The 15,090-nt window shown below is 43.6% G+C and overlaps 1 protein-coding gene across 2 annotated transcripts in view; it reads right to left on the reverse strand.

Moving 5' to 3' along the window:
* The window catches only part of ITPR1 (inositol 1,4,5-trisphosphate receptor type 1), a 129,377-nt gene that overhangs the window by 34,447 nt on the left and 79,840 nt on the right, over positions 1-15,090 (reverse strand). For both annotated transcript variants that reach the window (XM_019536601.1, XM_019536600.1), the window contains 6 exons: positions 12,388-12,498; positions 10,935-11,030; positions 9,885-10,007; positions 8,073-8,177; positions 7,372-7,564; positions 3,876-3,998 (listed from right to left, as the gene is read on the reverse strand). In XM_019536601.1, the coding sequence (XP_019392146.1) occupies positions 3,876-3,998; positions 7,372-7,564; positions 8,073-8,177; positions 9,885-10,007; positions 10,935-11,030; positions 12,388-12,498 (751 nt within the window). The remainder of the gene's footprint in view (positions 1-3,875; positions 3,999-7,371; positions 7,565-8,072; positions 8,178-9,884; positions 10,008-10,934; positions 11,031-12,387; positions 12,499-15,090) is intronic.

Consider the following 15,090-nt stretch of genomic DNA (forward strand, 5'->3'; position numbering starts at 1 on the left):
AAAGAACCATTAAAGAAAAAAAAAACATGGCCTAACACACTGTCACACTCTGGGTCTACTTCAAATGTGAACAAGAATCACTTCATAATAAGGACCACACATAAAAGGTGCACGTCTCCAGACTATTGGTACAGCAGTGGGGAGCAGACCGGAGGGTGAGAGTCCTAGCCCTTGCATCAGTCTGTAGTTCTGCTGTGAAAACCCCGGGGACTGCTCCATCCCAATGAGCATCAAGCTACATGTGCAATGGAGCCTTAAAAAAAGAAAGAACACGAAAAAAAAGAAAGAAAACTGAGGAGTACGATTCTCCTCCAGGAAAAAAAAAAAAAAAAAAAAACACCCCAAAAAATCACCATATCGTGTAATTTCAGTCTGAGTTACTTTTTACATTAATGAAAAAGGAACAGAAGAAAGATTAAAAAAAAATCTTCAAGAGAGAAAACTGTGCGGGTCTACCATGTGGGGTGGAGTTGTTCAGAAACTCCAAGAGCAAAATGGCTGGACCAGCAGAGCTGTAGGAAACAAGAAGAGCAGGACTCAAAACAGAGGCATCCAGTTTTGAGAACTGAACGCAACAGGAAGGGGCGAGAAACGAGTCTTTTATAAAAGATCACTTAAAGTGTGTTACTCAGCACTGGAGTTGCAATGAGAAAGCAGAATGCACCTTTACAGGACCTGGCCACCAGTTTCAGCGTTTAACCTTATGATTGTTATGAAGAGGTATGAGAAACATGAATATATTCTCTTTAGGCTTCAGCCGTTCACAGCAGGCCTGCAAATCTAACTAGAATTAAGGACAACTTCAAGGTTGCCTGTAGTATAGGCTTTTGAAAGACCACACCACAGGCAGCTCATCAATATTAGAATGAAGGGAAAGGAATGCCATTATAACAAAGGGATTTTAAGACTGCAGCCAAACCTGCTGCTGAGCCAGTCTCAAAGCAGGAAGTCTGTGGATTAAAGAGTTCAGGGAAAGAACTTGTTTGTCACTTTCTTGGATCGTAAGGACTGGGAGATCAATGGAAGGGAGATTTGCTCCCCCCCAGAGCGGACCGACTACCCATAGTCAATGCTTCAGGCACCATTAAAGACGTGTTCAGTCCTCCATGTGCGAGGCGGCTGGCCAAAGGACATACATTTCATATGACCAAACTCCTCAGCACCTCAGACTGACAACTTATTTCTGTGGCTAAAAATGGACTTAAGTACCTAGTCTAGGCATGCAAAGTTATGAACTTTGGTCTTACCACACCACTGCAAATTAACTGGTTAATTGCACAATTAATTCAGGCCAGTTACGCATGCAAAGTCACCCACAAAAGCTCCAACCAGCTATAAAGTTAGCCCTCAAAAATACGAACTAACTTTATAGCTGGTTGCTCATCAGCTTTAACTTACATGTGGGGTAGGGTCTTCCTACCATCAACTGATGCGGCTCCCAGCTCCAGCAGCTATGTCCAGCTGGGATTGGGAGTCCCATCACTGTGGGGGGGCACTCAGCCCGGGCAGCGCCCAGCAGCTGTGGGCTTCAGCTGCGAAACACTGGGTCCTTGCAGCCGTGGGGCGCAGCTGCGGTTTCCTAGCCCCTAGCACTGGAGAGCTGCAGCTGCTGCAAATCTCCCAGCTACGGGGGAACTCCACAGCTGAGAGCTTGAAGCAGGTGCATTTCCCGGCTGCAGGGGTGCACGGAGCACCCCCTTTGTCGGGAGCCCCACAACTGAGAGGGCTCCCAGCTGTGGAAGACTGCTTGCTGCCGATGCACGGCAGGAGGCATGATTGTGTGAATCAGGCATTAGATCCCATCACGCCTTTACCTGCACATGGGGCAGGGGCATTCAGCTGCTCAGAATTCTGCAGTTTTGGTGCCAAATGGAGATACCAAAAAAGACCTATGCTGGAAGGAAGAATGCTGTTTGACGGTAACCAAAGGTTTAAAACCATCTAAGATGAGTACTTTTACAAGAGTGTCCTGTCCCGTTCCCTCTGCTCTCCTCCCCACAGGTGCAAGTCTGGTAATGAGGTCTACAGAATATGCCACGTGAAGCACAAAGTCTAAAAAGGCCAACCTATTTCTTCTCTCACCTTACCCAGAACACTTAATTCCTCACCATGAGGATCACTGGAAATGAACTCATAATCCCACAGAAGTAGCTTGTTAGAAATTATGCTACCAGCTATAAATTCAGACATCTAAAAATTTAACTTCTGACCTTTGAAACTAGACGTGGAAAATTTGGAGGGTTATTTGCATTTGCTAAAGTCTTTCCAACGAGCAGTCAGAACAGGAAAAAGAATGCCATATCATTTGACTCCACTGTGTGCGTCAGATAATATGCAAGACTCTTGTTTTGGCAGATATATACCCAAACTTAATCCAGCAAACAAGTTTCAAGCCTTAATATCAGATCCTGGTTTAAACAGAGGTTACATCTTCTCACCCTCCTCAAATGAGAAGGCTATCATCATTTTAGATCCTAACTGTATCTTCTATACTGATCACCTGTACTTTCTGCTACTATAACTTGCTATCGAGGCCTAAACTGATAAATTATAATCCTTTTATAGTGCTAATAAATTTATCTCCCGACAACTTTTGGCACTTTCTGGCAACAGAGCTCGCTGGATTTGGAACTCATCTTTACCGCCACAGTACTTTGGGGTTTTGAAGCACAAGGCTTAAAGTCACCCTCTTCAGCTGGTTTTCTTCCCTAGGAGTTCTCATTCACCCTAGTCCCAGCCAAGTGTGACAAAACCTTCATACTTCTTCTATGCCATTTACATTTAGCATTTACTGTTTGTGACAGTAGACACCTATTAGCTGTTTCCTAATAGCTCTCTGGCCTTCTCCATGCTAACGTGACAATGTGTGTCAAATCGCTGCTAGGTACAGGTCTCATCACTGGTGCTGGCCTAAGTAAGGCCATTTGAATCCAGTTAGGTCCTAACTGGGAATATTTCCTCCAGTCAGCTCCTAATGCTGGCTAACAATTCCTACGTATTATACCTCAGGTCAGCAACGAATACACGGCTGCAACTCAGAACCTGCACCCTCAACCATTAGCTTCTTCTTTAGCAGTGTTTTAAAGGATAACTATTAAACCGCTCTGTGAAGACGCACAGCATGAGGCAGCAAGCCTGGCTGCTAACGGTGTTCAAAGAGGTTTGGATGGCAGATTGCCACAGACCAAGACGACACTGCTGGCAAGCTCTTCCTTGCTCTTTCGGGCAGCTCTCCAGCAATGTAGCCAGGGGGTGAAATAAGACGACTAGCAGACAGGAGAACAGGGTTCTCACTCCTGAATTTTCAACAGCTCTGTACTGTCACGTTACCCAAGCCACTTGGTGCTAGTTGAGCACTTTCCCAGAAGAGGTCCTTCTTACCGATCCATCTTTGTACAGTAATGACAGAAGTGATGTGCAACTGGAATGCATTCGTACTTGGAGACAAGCTGGAGGAAAATCAAAGTGTATGCTCCCAATGTTGTTTATTACTATATTTAGATGCAAAATAAAGTGGAAAAGGGCAAGTAGTCATGTACTAACAGCTGAAGCCTTTGAGTCATTTTTCACTTGAAGTCCAACTGTATATTTTGCTTGCATACATTTAAGTCCAAAAGGAGTTGCTATTAAATAGAAAGCACTGCAGTTCAAGTCCTTCCCTTGCTGCTTTTGCCTTACAGATAATTGCTTGAAGCTATAATTAATGAGCTGGAGTTATAAAGCAAGCTACAAAACTGCATGTAGAATTTTAAATCACAAGACAAAAAGGTGAATTTCTGCACTCCTGTTTCCTCATGGAAGGTAACAGGGCTACGCATCCAGAAATAAGGGCAGACTCTGTTTGCGTGCTGTTCTGTATCTTAAAGTATAGGTACCTTCTCGAACTCCTTCAAATGGATAGAAAAATGCTACCAGTAGATTCATAAGGACAGCAAGGTTAAACGAAATACTGCTCCAGAAGGACATGTTGCGAGCACACCAGTACAACACAGGTTGAGCTGCAAAGAGAAAAAAAAACCAAATGCAAAACAGGTTAGTGCTTCAAAAGTACGACGCCTGGAAAAAGCATGATTCCACCAAAGCCCTATTTGTTTTCACTTTGCATAGAAACACCGTATCAACTGCAGTAAAGTTTACGACTTGTTCTGAAGTTTATTGGATTGTTCCTTATTTCAGAGAATTGCCAGTTTCCTAGAAGCAGCTCCAGGATAGAGGACCAATGCTAAATAGTTTTTTGAATAAAGGAGGGAGGTGGGCAGGGGTATTTTGTTTTTTTGGAAGCAGCACCACAAAAGTGAGTTTAGAAAGCAAGTTTTCCTAAGGAATTTCCATAAAAAGAGGAAAAAGTTGCATTTCCCTGTACCGTACTTTGTAACTGTAGGAGAGCCGATAGAGAAACTCAAATGAGTCAAAGTCATACGCAGCAGCAAGGATTAGATTATTTTGTCTGCACCTATTATCGGCTTCCCGTTCAAGTTGCTGTCATTGGCTCACCTCTACTAGATTTTTGTCCATCTTAAAAACTTCCTTCCATTTCAGCAAGCTACGCGTTACGGCAGCCACAGGTGTGCCGCACTGACTGGCTATTAGTGATGTGTAAACTGCTGTGAAAAAGTGCCACATGACCCTCTTGCAATCCAGCTAAGAAGTTTAGCCAAGATGTCATAACACAACCTCACATCAAGCTGGTAGCAGAACGATGTCTCTCCTTGCCACAGTATCTCAGATCAAACCCAACTACCCTCCTAACAATTTCACGCTCTCTACTTCAGAGCCAAGGAAAATTTCCCTCCCAGAAATTCATCCGAAGAGAATGAAATAGAATCACAAAATTAAACCTCTTATTTAAGAGCTTGCATAAAGCACCAAAAAAGTCCTAATTTTAAATAATCTTTGCAGTCAGTATTATGAAGCACAGACCAGAAGCAAAGGGATTTGTTTTCTGAATCCCTCCTGAAATGGTCACGGGCCAGCTAGTATGAAAAGGAGAGCCACTCTGAGAAGTTGAATTCAAGTAATTTATTCTGCATCAAGTTAAAATTCCTTGGGATTTAACTCTTTCAGGTTTGCGGCCTCATGCTCTGCAGAAGGCTGTAGTTGTTGCAACTTGCAGAAAACACCCTTGCATAGGAAAGGCTTGCAAGCATCCGCCTACCAGGAAGGAAAAAGTGCGTGTATACAAATGAGGTGGAGCAATGAAAAGAAATGAGCTCACGAACTTGAAGGAAGACTAAAAAACACAACGCATGGACTAAATACGAGGGTAAATAAGTAAATAAATGCAAAGACCCAGAGCTTTACATTGACCAATCTCTCTTCTCACTAAGTCCCAAGTAACCAGTTGCCTCCTTAGCTTGTATTCTAGACTTCAGAAACAAAATTTAAAAAGGAGGGGTGGGGTGTAAAACGTGTTATGTGAAGACTTCACTCAAAACTGAGCGGAAGTGCACATAAAAGGCAACCGTGTTGAAAAGCTGAATGAGAACAAATGGTATAAGGTGTTGTGTAATCCTTTAAATGAGCTGGACCAATGTTTTAGTGCCTTATGCTCTGCATATCCTGTTTCCCAATATGGCTTGAGCAGTACTTGTAACTGGTTTCAAATGCATTTGCATGAAACCAGTTTCAGTACAAACACTACTTGCCACACACCTTTGGGGTTTGGTGCTGGCCATCTATCCTATGGATCATCCCCCCCTGATTTTGGAAAGCTTGCTGCAGTCTTTAAAGAATCTACATCGTCTTTGGGAGACATGCTGTGGACTCAGCCCTTGATCAAAGGGGCAAATAAATGCTTTAACATTTTTCTGAGTTAGTGCAAAAGATGAACCTATTCAGACCAATGTCCTTCAGTATCAGCTGAAGTGGGGGCTCACCTTTCTGTTAGTCTCAGAGAAATGCTTACCCCTACCTGGGTCAAAGCAGCAAAACCTAGGCTTAAGCTGTGAAGAACATCTAGAAGTTCAGATGCTGCTCTGAATATCACTCAGACTGAAGAGCTGCATAACAGAGGCAAGCAGGAGGGTTTCCTGAAGCGGCATCAGAATAGTAGCCAGTACCAGCAGTACAATTTTAATGACGGACTCCTTGGCTGCGTTAAAAATGCTTCCCCTCTTTCTCTCCTGCACGTGGTTCACCATCGGCTCGCCACATGAATTATGAATCTTTCACGTCTTGCCTGGAGATAGTCTTGAGGACAATTCAAATATTTCAGTTGAAAACCTCGAGTTAAGTTTCACCACAAAGAAAACAGAAGGCTTTTTAGACGACTGCACCTAGCTGACCATCTTCCTAAAAACACGTTTTGGGTTACGGGCTCTCATAGGTAGCCCATCATGCTTCTTGTTAATTCCTACCTCATTTTGGGAAACAGCTCACACAAGACACTGAAGCTGTCAAAATACTAAAGCATAGTTAAACTGAAACGGTCATCTCCCCAATCTACTATTTAGACATGTCAAAAATAATTCAGTAGAGATGAAAAGCTTCAAACTGTATCTGATCTTTGCCCAACTTTCATGTTTTGAGTAACAGGATGACAATTTTTTTTTTTTTTTTTTTTCAAACGCACAAAAAGTACACTTTTTAAAAAAATTTATCCAGGTATTAAATTTTCATCATTTCTTTATGGCCCTTTCCTTGGGACTCCTGGGTGCTGCACATATCTGTCATCAGCAGGTCATTTTAACAGGCAAATAAAATGCTGACCAAGAGCTAACAAACTCTCTCAAAGGAAGGCCCTTGTTATCTCATTGTTTAAAGGTCCGGGAGCTGTCTGGCACTCTAAAGAAGTTTTGATGGGTAGCAATGGCACACCTTACACTGCAAACATTTCCACTGCTTTTACAATTCGCCACATTAAGCAATTTGGAGGATACTTTGGACCATTCAGGGCTAGTGCACTGAAGTGCAGCCTAGTTGATTAGTCAACATTTGCCAACACATACTGCAGCCATTCCCTGCATTTAAATAGGAAGCAATTGCTTATCTGACATTGCCAAAGAACCACAGTTGGCAAATGGTATTTTGGGGGGCTTTTTTGGTTGGTTTTTTAAAATCGTGGCTACTTTGCCTCAGCCCAAGGTGGAAGTGCATGTGCATTTCAGCCAAATCAAACAGAAATACCTGTGTAAACTTTCAATATCTTGAGATGGAAAAAGGAAAAAAAAAAGAAAGAAATTCTAGTCTTGCATGAAAAAAATAAACAGAGTAAAATGACAAGATAATGCTACAGTGCAAAAGAACAGGATATTCCAGCCTATTAGGAGGATCAGCATTACACTGGGGAAACATTTACTGTGAAGTCAAGACCTGACTTAAAATGCTGTGGTTCTAATCTTTTGCACTCCAATGTTAATGTTTCCAACTTACCTCTCAGCTTCTTTTGCCAGTTCATTTCATTGAAGAGGTCTTCTGATTTCATAAAGAAATCATTGATCTTACTGCCTTGCTCATCCCTTTCTGTCGTGTAGTATATCCTCAGCTTAGATTCCTTTGTGAGAAATTCACATATACTGGGCACAGGGAAGACTATTTGCTCCATTGTACGATCCAGCCTGACAATCTAGACAATAGAGATGGCAGAGGGTTGTTCTGCATTGTTTGAAAATAATGGAAGAATTCGAAAGCCAGACACTTTTTAAATGAACCCAAATTCAGTTGTTTGAAATTTACAGCGTAGAAGATGTGGCTTATATTAGAAGATCGTTACAATAAATTTGCCACTTGAAATTAGTACCATGTCTTATTCACAAAAAAAATTCTGGTTTTAGCCAGGCATTCCTAGCTGCAATTTTCAAAGGCCCTAATAGTTAGATACCCAGTCTCTTCACATACGAGTGGGACTTGGCTGTATAAATTAGGAACCTTTGAAAATTACTATTCATAAAAATCAGAAAGATAATGCTTGCATGGGAAAACAAAACAAAACCAACACCAAAATCAAAATCCTGTTCATAAAGTAACTAGTGTTAATGGGAGTCCCCCAATGTTCCTAGCCCCAGAAAGCACTTTTTCCCTTCCTTAAAACTCCCTGTCCACCTTGAAGGAGCCTCCACTCCTTTTCTCGTTACCTCAATCTGTGCCGTGTGCTTGGCATAGAACTCCAGAGCCTCATCCCCTTCGACTTGACCTCCCGGCTTCAGCATGTTTTGCAGTTCCTTGTTATGACGAGCCAGCTAAAAGACAGGAATGCAAGTGGAATGGGAGACACCAGGGACCGCATTCGATGTCTGTGGAGAGACCCCTTGTTCCAGCCCACTCGAGTCCCTGAATACAAGGTGCACAGCTCCTCCTCCCCCCGCCCAACTCTTCTGTACCTCAGCCTAAAAGAACAGATAATAACACATCACAAAAGTAGTTTCATTGATGGATTTCAGGGAGAATCATGGAAGTGGTACCCAATGGCAACACCCAATAGGTGGGAGGAGAACATGGCACTAAAACTTCCTCTTAACTTCTGTTTTTTGACCAAACCTCAGAAATGGCATCTATTCGGCTGCTAACAGAAGGCCCAAGTTGGCAGGTGGCTTGTCACATTTCAATTAGGCATAATCTCTCTCTTGGCTGGGAGCAAGTCCAGGTTGAGGGCTACATATCCCTGCTGTATTCCTTTCACACTAGGTGTCCGTCATGCTGTGTCTGACTTGGAAAAGGTTCTTTAAGTACTCAGATATAGTCTGCCTCGCATACCCATTTCATCTCTCAGAACATATGCAGTGCTTAGGCAGGAATTTAAGTAGTACCTAAAAGTAAGGATGGCAGAAGAATTGACTGACAACAGATATGCAAAGCCACTATCCCGGCAGCTGATAGGGCTCCCAGTCACAGGGGCACACCTTGCCCAGGATGAAACCCTGAGCCCCGGGGAGTGGAGCTGCCGCGATTCCCAAGGCTCAAGGGTGTATGAAATGCCCAGCCCATATGGGGCTCCTAGCTCTGGCCGACTCTTGCATGCAGCTGAGGCCAAGAGCCCCACAACCAACAGGGCTCCTGGCCCCGGCTGTGTGTGTGGCCCCTGTGGCTCAGGGTCTCCCAGCTGTGGGATCCTGCTTCTTGCCAGTGCAGTGGGGAGGGGGCCGGTATGGGTGACCGGACCCTCTGTGCACCAACAAGAAGGCGCGATTGGATCCAAGGTGCGATTGTGTGGATCATGCATTAGATACAATCATGCCGTTACCCGCGTGCATACAGAGGGCCCGAGTGCAACACGATTAATGAACATATTTGATCAGCTTCAGTGGAGAGGATGGGAACAGAGCAGAACTGGAAGGCACCCAAGCAGATGCTAATCTGCATAACGCTTTTAAAGAATGGGCAACTTCAACAAACTTGTCTCATCGTGTCAAAGGATCCCATGGCAGCGGCTGTGGACATTAATAGTGAGAACAGAATTCTGCTGCCCGATTTAAATAGCATGGTAGCAACGTGTACTCCTTTGGGAAAAGAAAATAAGCACTGACTGGAGCTGACAAGTAAGATGTACCATCTCAGTGCCTGCAAGATTTTGAAACGTGTCTTTGGCAGCTTCATCAGTAAGAACAGAGAGACTGCCAATTTCCCCTTTACAAAAGGCCAAAAATTCTCCTCTTGTCATCCCTGCAGAGAATTTCTTTTCTTTTCTTCTCTTTCCTTTCAAATCTGTTAGGGTAAACTTTAAAAATTTGGGTCAACTCCCAATGGGAGGTCGGTGGCTACAGAAAGGAGAGAAGAACGTTTAGTGAATCCCGCTACACATCTCTAGAAGAATGCTGCTATAAGACAGAAAGGTCCCAGAGTGTAATAAATTAGAAAAAAATCCCTGTGTTTAAAAATGAATATTCTTTACTATCCTTCAAACTTTTCAACAGAAGACAAATAATTCATTGCTGTAAGCACAGTTGTACCTGATGAGCAAGTATGTAAATATTGTGTCCCACATTCCTAGGAGATGCTGCAAGATCTTCACCGTTTTCACCATCCTCAAATTCCACTTCACCTTGCATATAGGCCTTCTTTATCACTTCCACCTAGGGAGAAACATATGGGCAGCTGGCAATGGACAGCTCCAACTTTATGACGACATTCTGCCAAAATGCACACAATCAAAATTCCCGTAAGGGCCAACAGGAGCTTCTCATGCACCTCCAAAAGCACACTGACACCCAACCAAGCGACAGGACAACGTGCAAAAAGGGAGAGCTGAACCTAGCTGAATATCTCTACCCCATTCTCATCTAAGGGAACGTCACCGTTATTTCACTTCAGATAACACAATTCTCAACAGAACAAGTTACAGCAGATTTTTTACAGCTGCCTTCTGCTGTCGTATTTTGTCGACATCAGATCCATTCGACTGACTGGAAGGTGAGCTCAAGTAAAGGCTGAAACTCTATCCTCACCTCACCCTGCTGTTCCTGGATAAGAGAGCACTCGTGGTATGTTGCGTCATGCACTGATCTTTGGCCCCTGCCATAGCTATTCACAATGGGACAAGTTGACAGAGTTTCAGCTGGACTTTGGATTTCCTGGCTTATGCTTTTGTTTGTTAACATATTAACAGGCCCAAGAGGTTGCTAAAGTTTATGGTATTATAAAAGCTACTCAGAAATACTCTGATTCTTCATCAGTATCTTGCTCAAATATTTAATGACAGTCTCATGCTTCCTTTGCTTTATTGTATACTTGAAGCCACTCTGCTTCGCTTCCTTAACTGTGCCTGGAAGCTAAGTGGGCCTGTGGCCAACAGTTATCATGCCCATTCAATCAAATCCTGAAAAGCTTTTTCAATGACCTTGTGGTCTGTCCTGTAGATCACTTTCCGCTGACCTATGACACCAGCACTAGAGTTTACTCTGTAAGCGGTAGGTCACCATTTACCACCACCATGGCTTCCTGCTAGGCTGCCAACCGAAGTAAAGACAGGCTGATGTTTGGAAAAAACAAGCAGCACTTACCAGTTCTTTTGGCCTCATGTTGTAGAGTATTCTTTCTGCGTTTTCACTGTCGTGCCTGCTCTCCATGATTGCCAACAGTAATTTTGAGGCATTGTTCTGGTTGAAGGAAAGCAAAAAAATATGCCAAATCGCTGTATGGTTCCAGGAGCTTGGCATACACAGCCCTAACTCAGTCTCTGCTGGCTAGCTGGGTTGTAGTCACATAGCACGAACCACACAGCTACAGTTTGGCCAATTCAGAATACTACAGCACTTCTACCGGTTCATCCGACCTGAAGCACACCTTGCTTTCACTCCTCATAGGCGATTTGCCAAAAATACGGTAACAGCCTAAATCCTTTTCCGTTTACTTCTCCAACCCTGTTACCTACTGAGTTGCATCAAACAAATTCAGTGCAGCTCCTGACCTCATCTGCCTAAAATTAGGACTGCAGTTGATTTTTTTTTTTTTTTTTATAAAGCTTCTCTAGTATTACTGGGAGTTTAATGCTCACAAGAAGCAAGTTCAACCTTACACAAAATTGATTAAGTCTAAACAAAGAAACAAAACAAACAAATGAACAGGACAACCAGACCGAAGACACAGATCTGCTTCATTGCTTTTAACTGAAAATTACTTTGAGATCTGCCTTTGCCAAGTCAGAGGGAGGAAATGGGAAAATACCACAAGGCACCAGACTACTATAATATGAACAATTAGGACTGAAATCCATCATGGCTGACATTTAAAAACCAATAAAGGTATTTAATTTGGAAGAATCATGTTAAATTGAGTCTAAGAGTCTTTTAAGACTTTTTTTTGTTTGTTTGTTTTTAGCATAAGAAAAGCCACGGTACATGAATCTGCATGGAAAACAAATAAATGCAACATTATGAGAAGAGGCCACAAGAAAGATAGGACATGGCGCTTAAACACATGATGAAATCTATTCACCTGGTTCTCATAACTGCTTTAAGGCATCTTAATTGCACACTTTGACCCAGTATGGAGGGCTAACTAATTTCAAAATTAAGACCGAAGTGCCTGTGAACAATGTTGAATAAGTCTTGCTAACCAGACTTAAAATACAGGTACAGGGTGAACAAAGCATCAAGCAGCCAAATACAGCATGGGAAATTTTACATTCAATATTTCTAAGAAAGTTATTCTAAGAGCGTATTAGTACAGTACTTTCATCACTGTTACAGCAATTCATCAGTAAATAGATTAGCCCAAAAGATGAAATCTCGTGATTCAAATGTTTCAGTTTTACTTTTGCAGTGCATCATTCAAGGCATAAGACATCTCAATTAAGAGCTACAAAGCTTTTTCAGTCACCTGTCAGACAGACTCTCACAATTTAGTTTCGAGACAGTCAGGACTATTTTGCCATATAATAAGTCATCCAGTTTCAGTTACAAGCTAGTTTCATCTTACTGACGATGTACATCTCTATGTAAAATGTCCACTTGCCTTCAGTTCCAACACCAAGTCCATCCTCTTTTTTCCCAAGGGATTGATGTCATTGAGAATCAGTGCTGTGATGATGTCAATGCCGTTGGATTCATGAGTAGCAATGCAGTTCTGCACAAAGAAAATAACCATTGTGATAAAACAGCTCAGCTAAAACCATTGTAAAAGGCCGCTTGACTTGCCGCACCCACCTAGAAAGTCACTTTGGCTGGTATTACCTCTCAAGTTTGACAGACAAGTGGAATGTTCTAATCAGTCTGGTAATTAAGCGTCACAGATTTAAAAAGCGCGTTTCAAATTTGGCTGCCACCAAGTTGCATCATGACGCACCCAAAAAACTGGGCTGAGGAAAGCCTCAACGCACTGCAGTTGATAAGCTAGTTGTGTTCATGCCAAATGTGTTCAGACAATATATTGCTCTATGCCAACATGCCAGTCTGTCTCAAGTTATAGAAGGGTTATTTTTTAACCCACAGGTGACCGGTTCTTTCTAAATAGCTGTAGGTTTCCATAATTTCTATGCTTGCGCTGGAATTTTGCGCACGAGTCACACAAATTTATTGGGGGGGGGAGGGGCAGGGGGAAGATTGTTTGCTGGATTCAGTACCCGTGTTTCAGATCTACCTCTGATGCACCTCGATTTAGAGGTAATTATTTCAGCTAATCTGTAGTCTGTACTGCAGAGATGCATGTTGCATTACATCTCCACACAAGCTTCTCCAGGACTCTTATTTCATTGCATTGTTTAGTTGTCCCCGGTACATTTTGTTTAGCTTTACTGTAAATTACATTTGAGCAAACAAAAAAATATATAGCAAGTTATTAGTTTGAATGACAGTCTCCCAGCTAATTGTGGACAATTCAGCTGCTATTTTTAATGGCATCTTTCATATGTTAATGAGAAGAGAATAAACAGCATCACAAGAGAGACCGAACAAAAGCATATTCATTAAACTACCCCCCGCTACCCTCTTAGCACAGCTACAATTACCTGTCATCGTAGGCTATGTTACTTTAATAGCACTCGGCACACAGATTTGGGGAGGTAGGGGGGAGGGAAGGATGATTCAAAAAGCCCCATTCCTTTCCTGGGTGATTTAAGATGGCATGTCAACACCCCAGTGATCATTCCTCAGTGTGCAGACAAGACGATGCAGTCAGATTTACAGTGTCAAAGGATTTTTGTAATTGTAAATACAGATCTCATTTGTTAAACACTTTGCATCCACAGCTGGACAGCTAGGAAGGCATAATGCAACAGCCAGCACTGAAAGCACCGTCTGTAACATGTACTTAACAAGCGCTGCTTGTTTACTGCCCATCACAGAGCTGCGAGTGTGCTGGGGCATCTTTTTGCCTCGCCGCTTAACTTACAAGCAGCCCTTCATTTAGCATAGATTATTCTAGATATTCAGCTCTTGGCCTATTCACTGCATGTTCAGATGAGACGAGGCATGGAGGAAGGGGCCTGGCTGCTATGGAACACGGACTTAAAAGATGGCTGTGCTACCCAAGGCGGTATCCACCTGGTCAAGTGGACTAGCACAGCTACGCAATACGGCTAACGATCACTATTGTGCATGTCATCTGCTCTGTGCCCACGAGCCTGAACTGCTGTTCTAAGAAGCTAGCCCTCAAATAGCATTTTACACCCATTGTTTGAGGAGATAGAGACTATCCACCAGAGAAACCGTCCCTCTTTCTTCATCCCAAATCATCTAAATCCAGAGGCAGGATGGACAACATTTGGTCTTAAGCCAATAAATGCTTCCTTACAAACACAGAATTGTAGACAATGAGGACTGGAAGGGACCCCAGGAGGTTTTCCAGTTCAACCCAAAGTGCAGGGGGGCTGGACATGATGATCTTTAAGGTCCCTTCCAGTCTCTAACAACTATGAAATGATGAAACCTGCTGTTCAAAAGCAGGACCATCCTCCAACTAGATCATCCAAGCCAAGGTTTTGTCTAGCTGGGTCTTAAAAGCCTCCGAGGATAGAGATTCAAGTACCTCTCCGAGTAGTCTCTTCCAGTGCTTTGCTACCCTCCTAGTGCGAGATTCTCCCAATATCTGACCTATACTTCTTCTGCTGCAACTTGAGCCCGTTGCTCCTTGTTCCACCATGTGCTACCACCGAGAACAGTCCAGCTCCGTCCTCTTTCAAACCACCCTGCAGATAGCTTAAGGCTGCCATTCGATTCCCCACCCCCCCTCCCCCCGGGTCTTCTCTTCCCCAGACTAAATAAACCCAGTTCCCCCAGCCTCTTCTCAGCAGTCACCCCTCATTTCTGGACAGGGCTCAAAGTTGTATAAGGGGTACTGTTCCCACTCAGCTTGGGCAGGGCCAAATGCCTGCTGGGATGGGAGGCTGGAAGTGAGCTTGAATGGGCCACGTGAGGAGGGCGGGGGAGAGGCCAGGCTGTGGGGTGGTCAGTCACTGGAGAGACTCCTTGAGAGGGGGCATGAAATGCAGAGCATCTCAACCCCAGGTGGACTGCAAGGGCTCAGGCATCCCTCATAGGCCATAGGGAGCGAGGAAAGCAGGAGGGAGAGCAGCCAGCGGCACCTGGGAGGAAGACAGGGGGCAGGGGCTGCTGCCAGCAGTAACCCCAGTGGTGCAGGGGCCACTTCTGCACCAAGTGAGGCCAGTAGCCAGGGGGAGAGCTTACCCCCTCCCAGCCACAGGGGTAACCCCGCTACATG

This window comes from Crocodylus porosus, unplaced genomic scaffold, assembly GCF_001723895.1.
Source record: "Crocodylus porosus isolate Cpor-Errol unplaced genomic scaffold, CroPor_comp1, whole genome shotgun sequence".
NCBI classification, from domain to species: Eukaryota; Metazoa; Chordata; order Crocodylia; family Crocodylidae; genus Crocodylus; species Crocodylus porosus.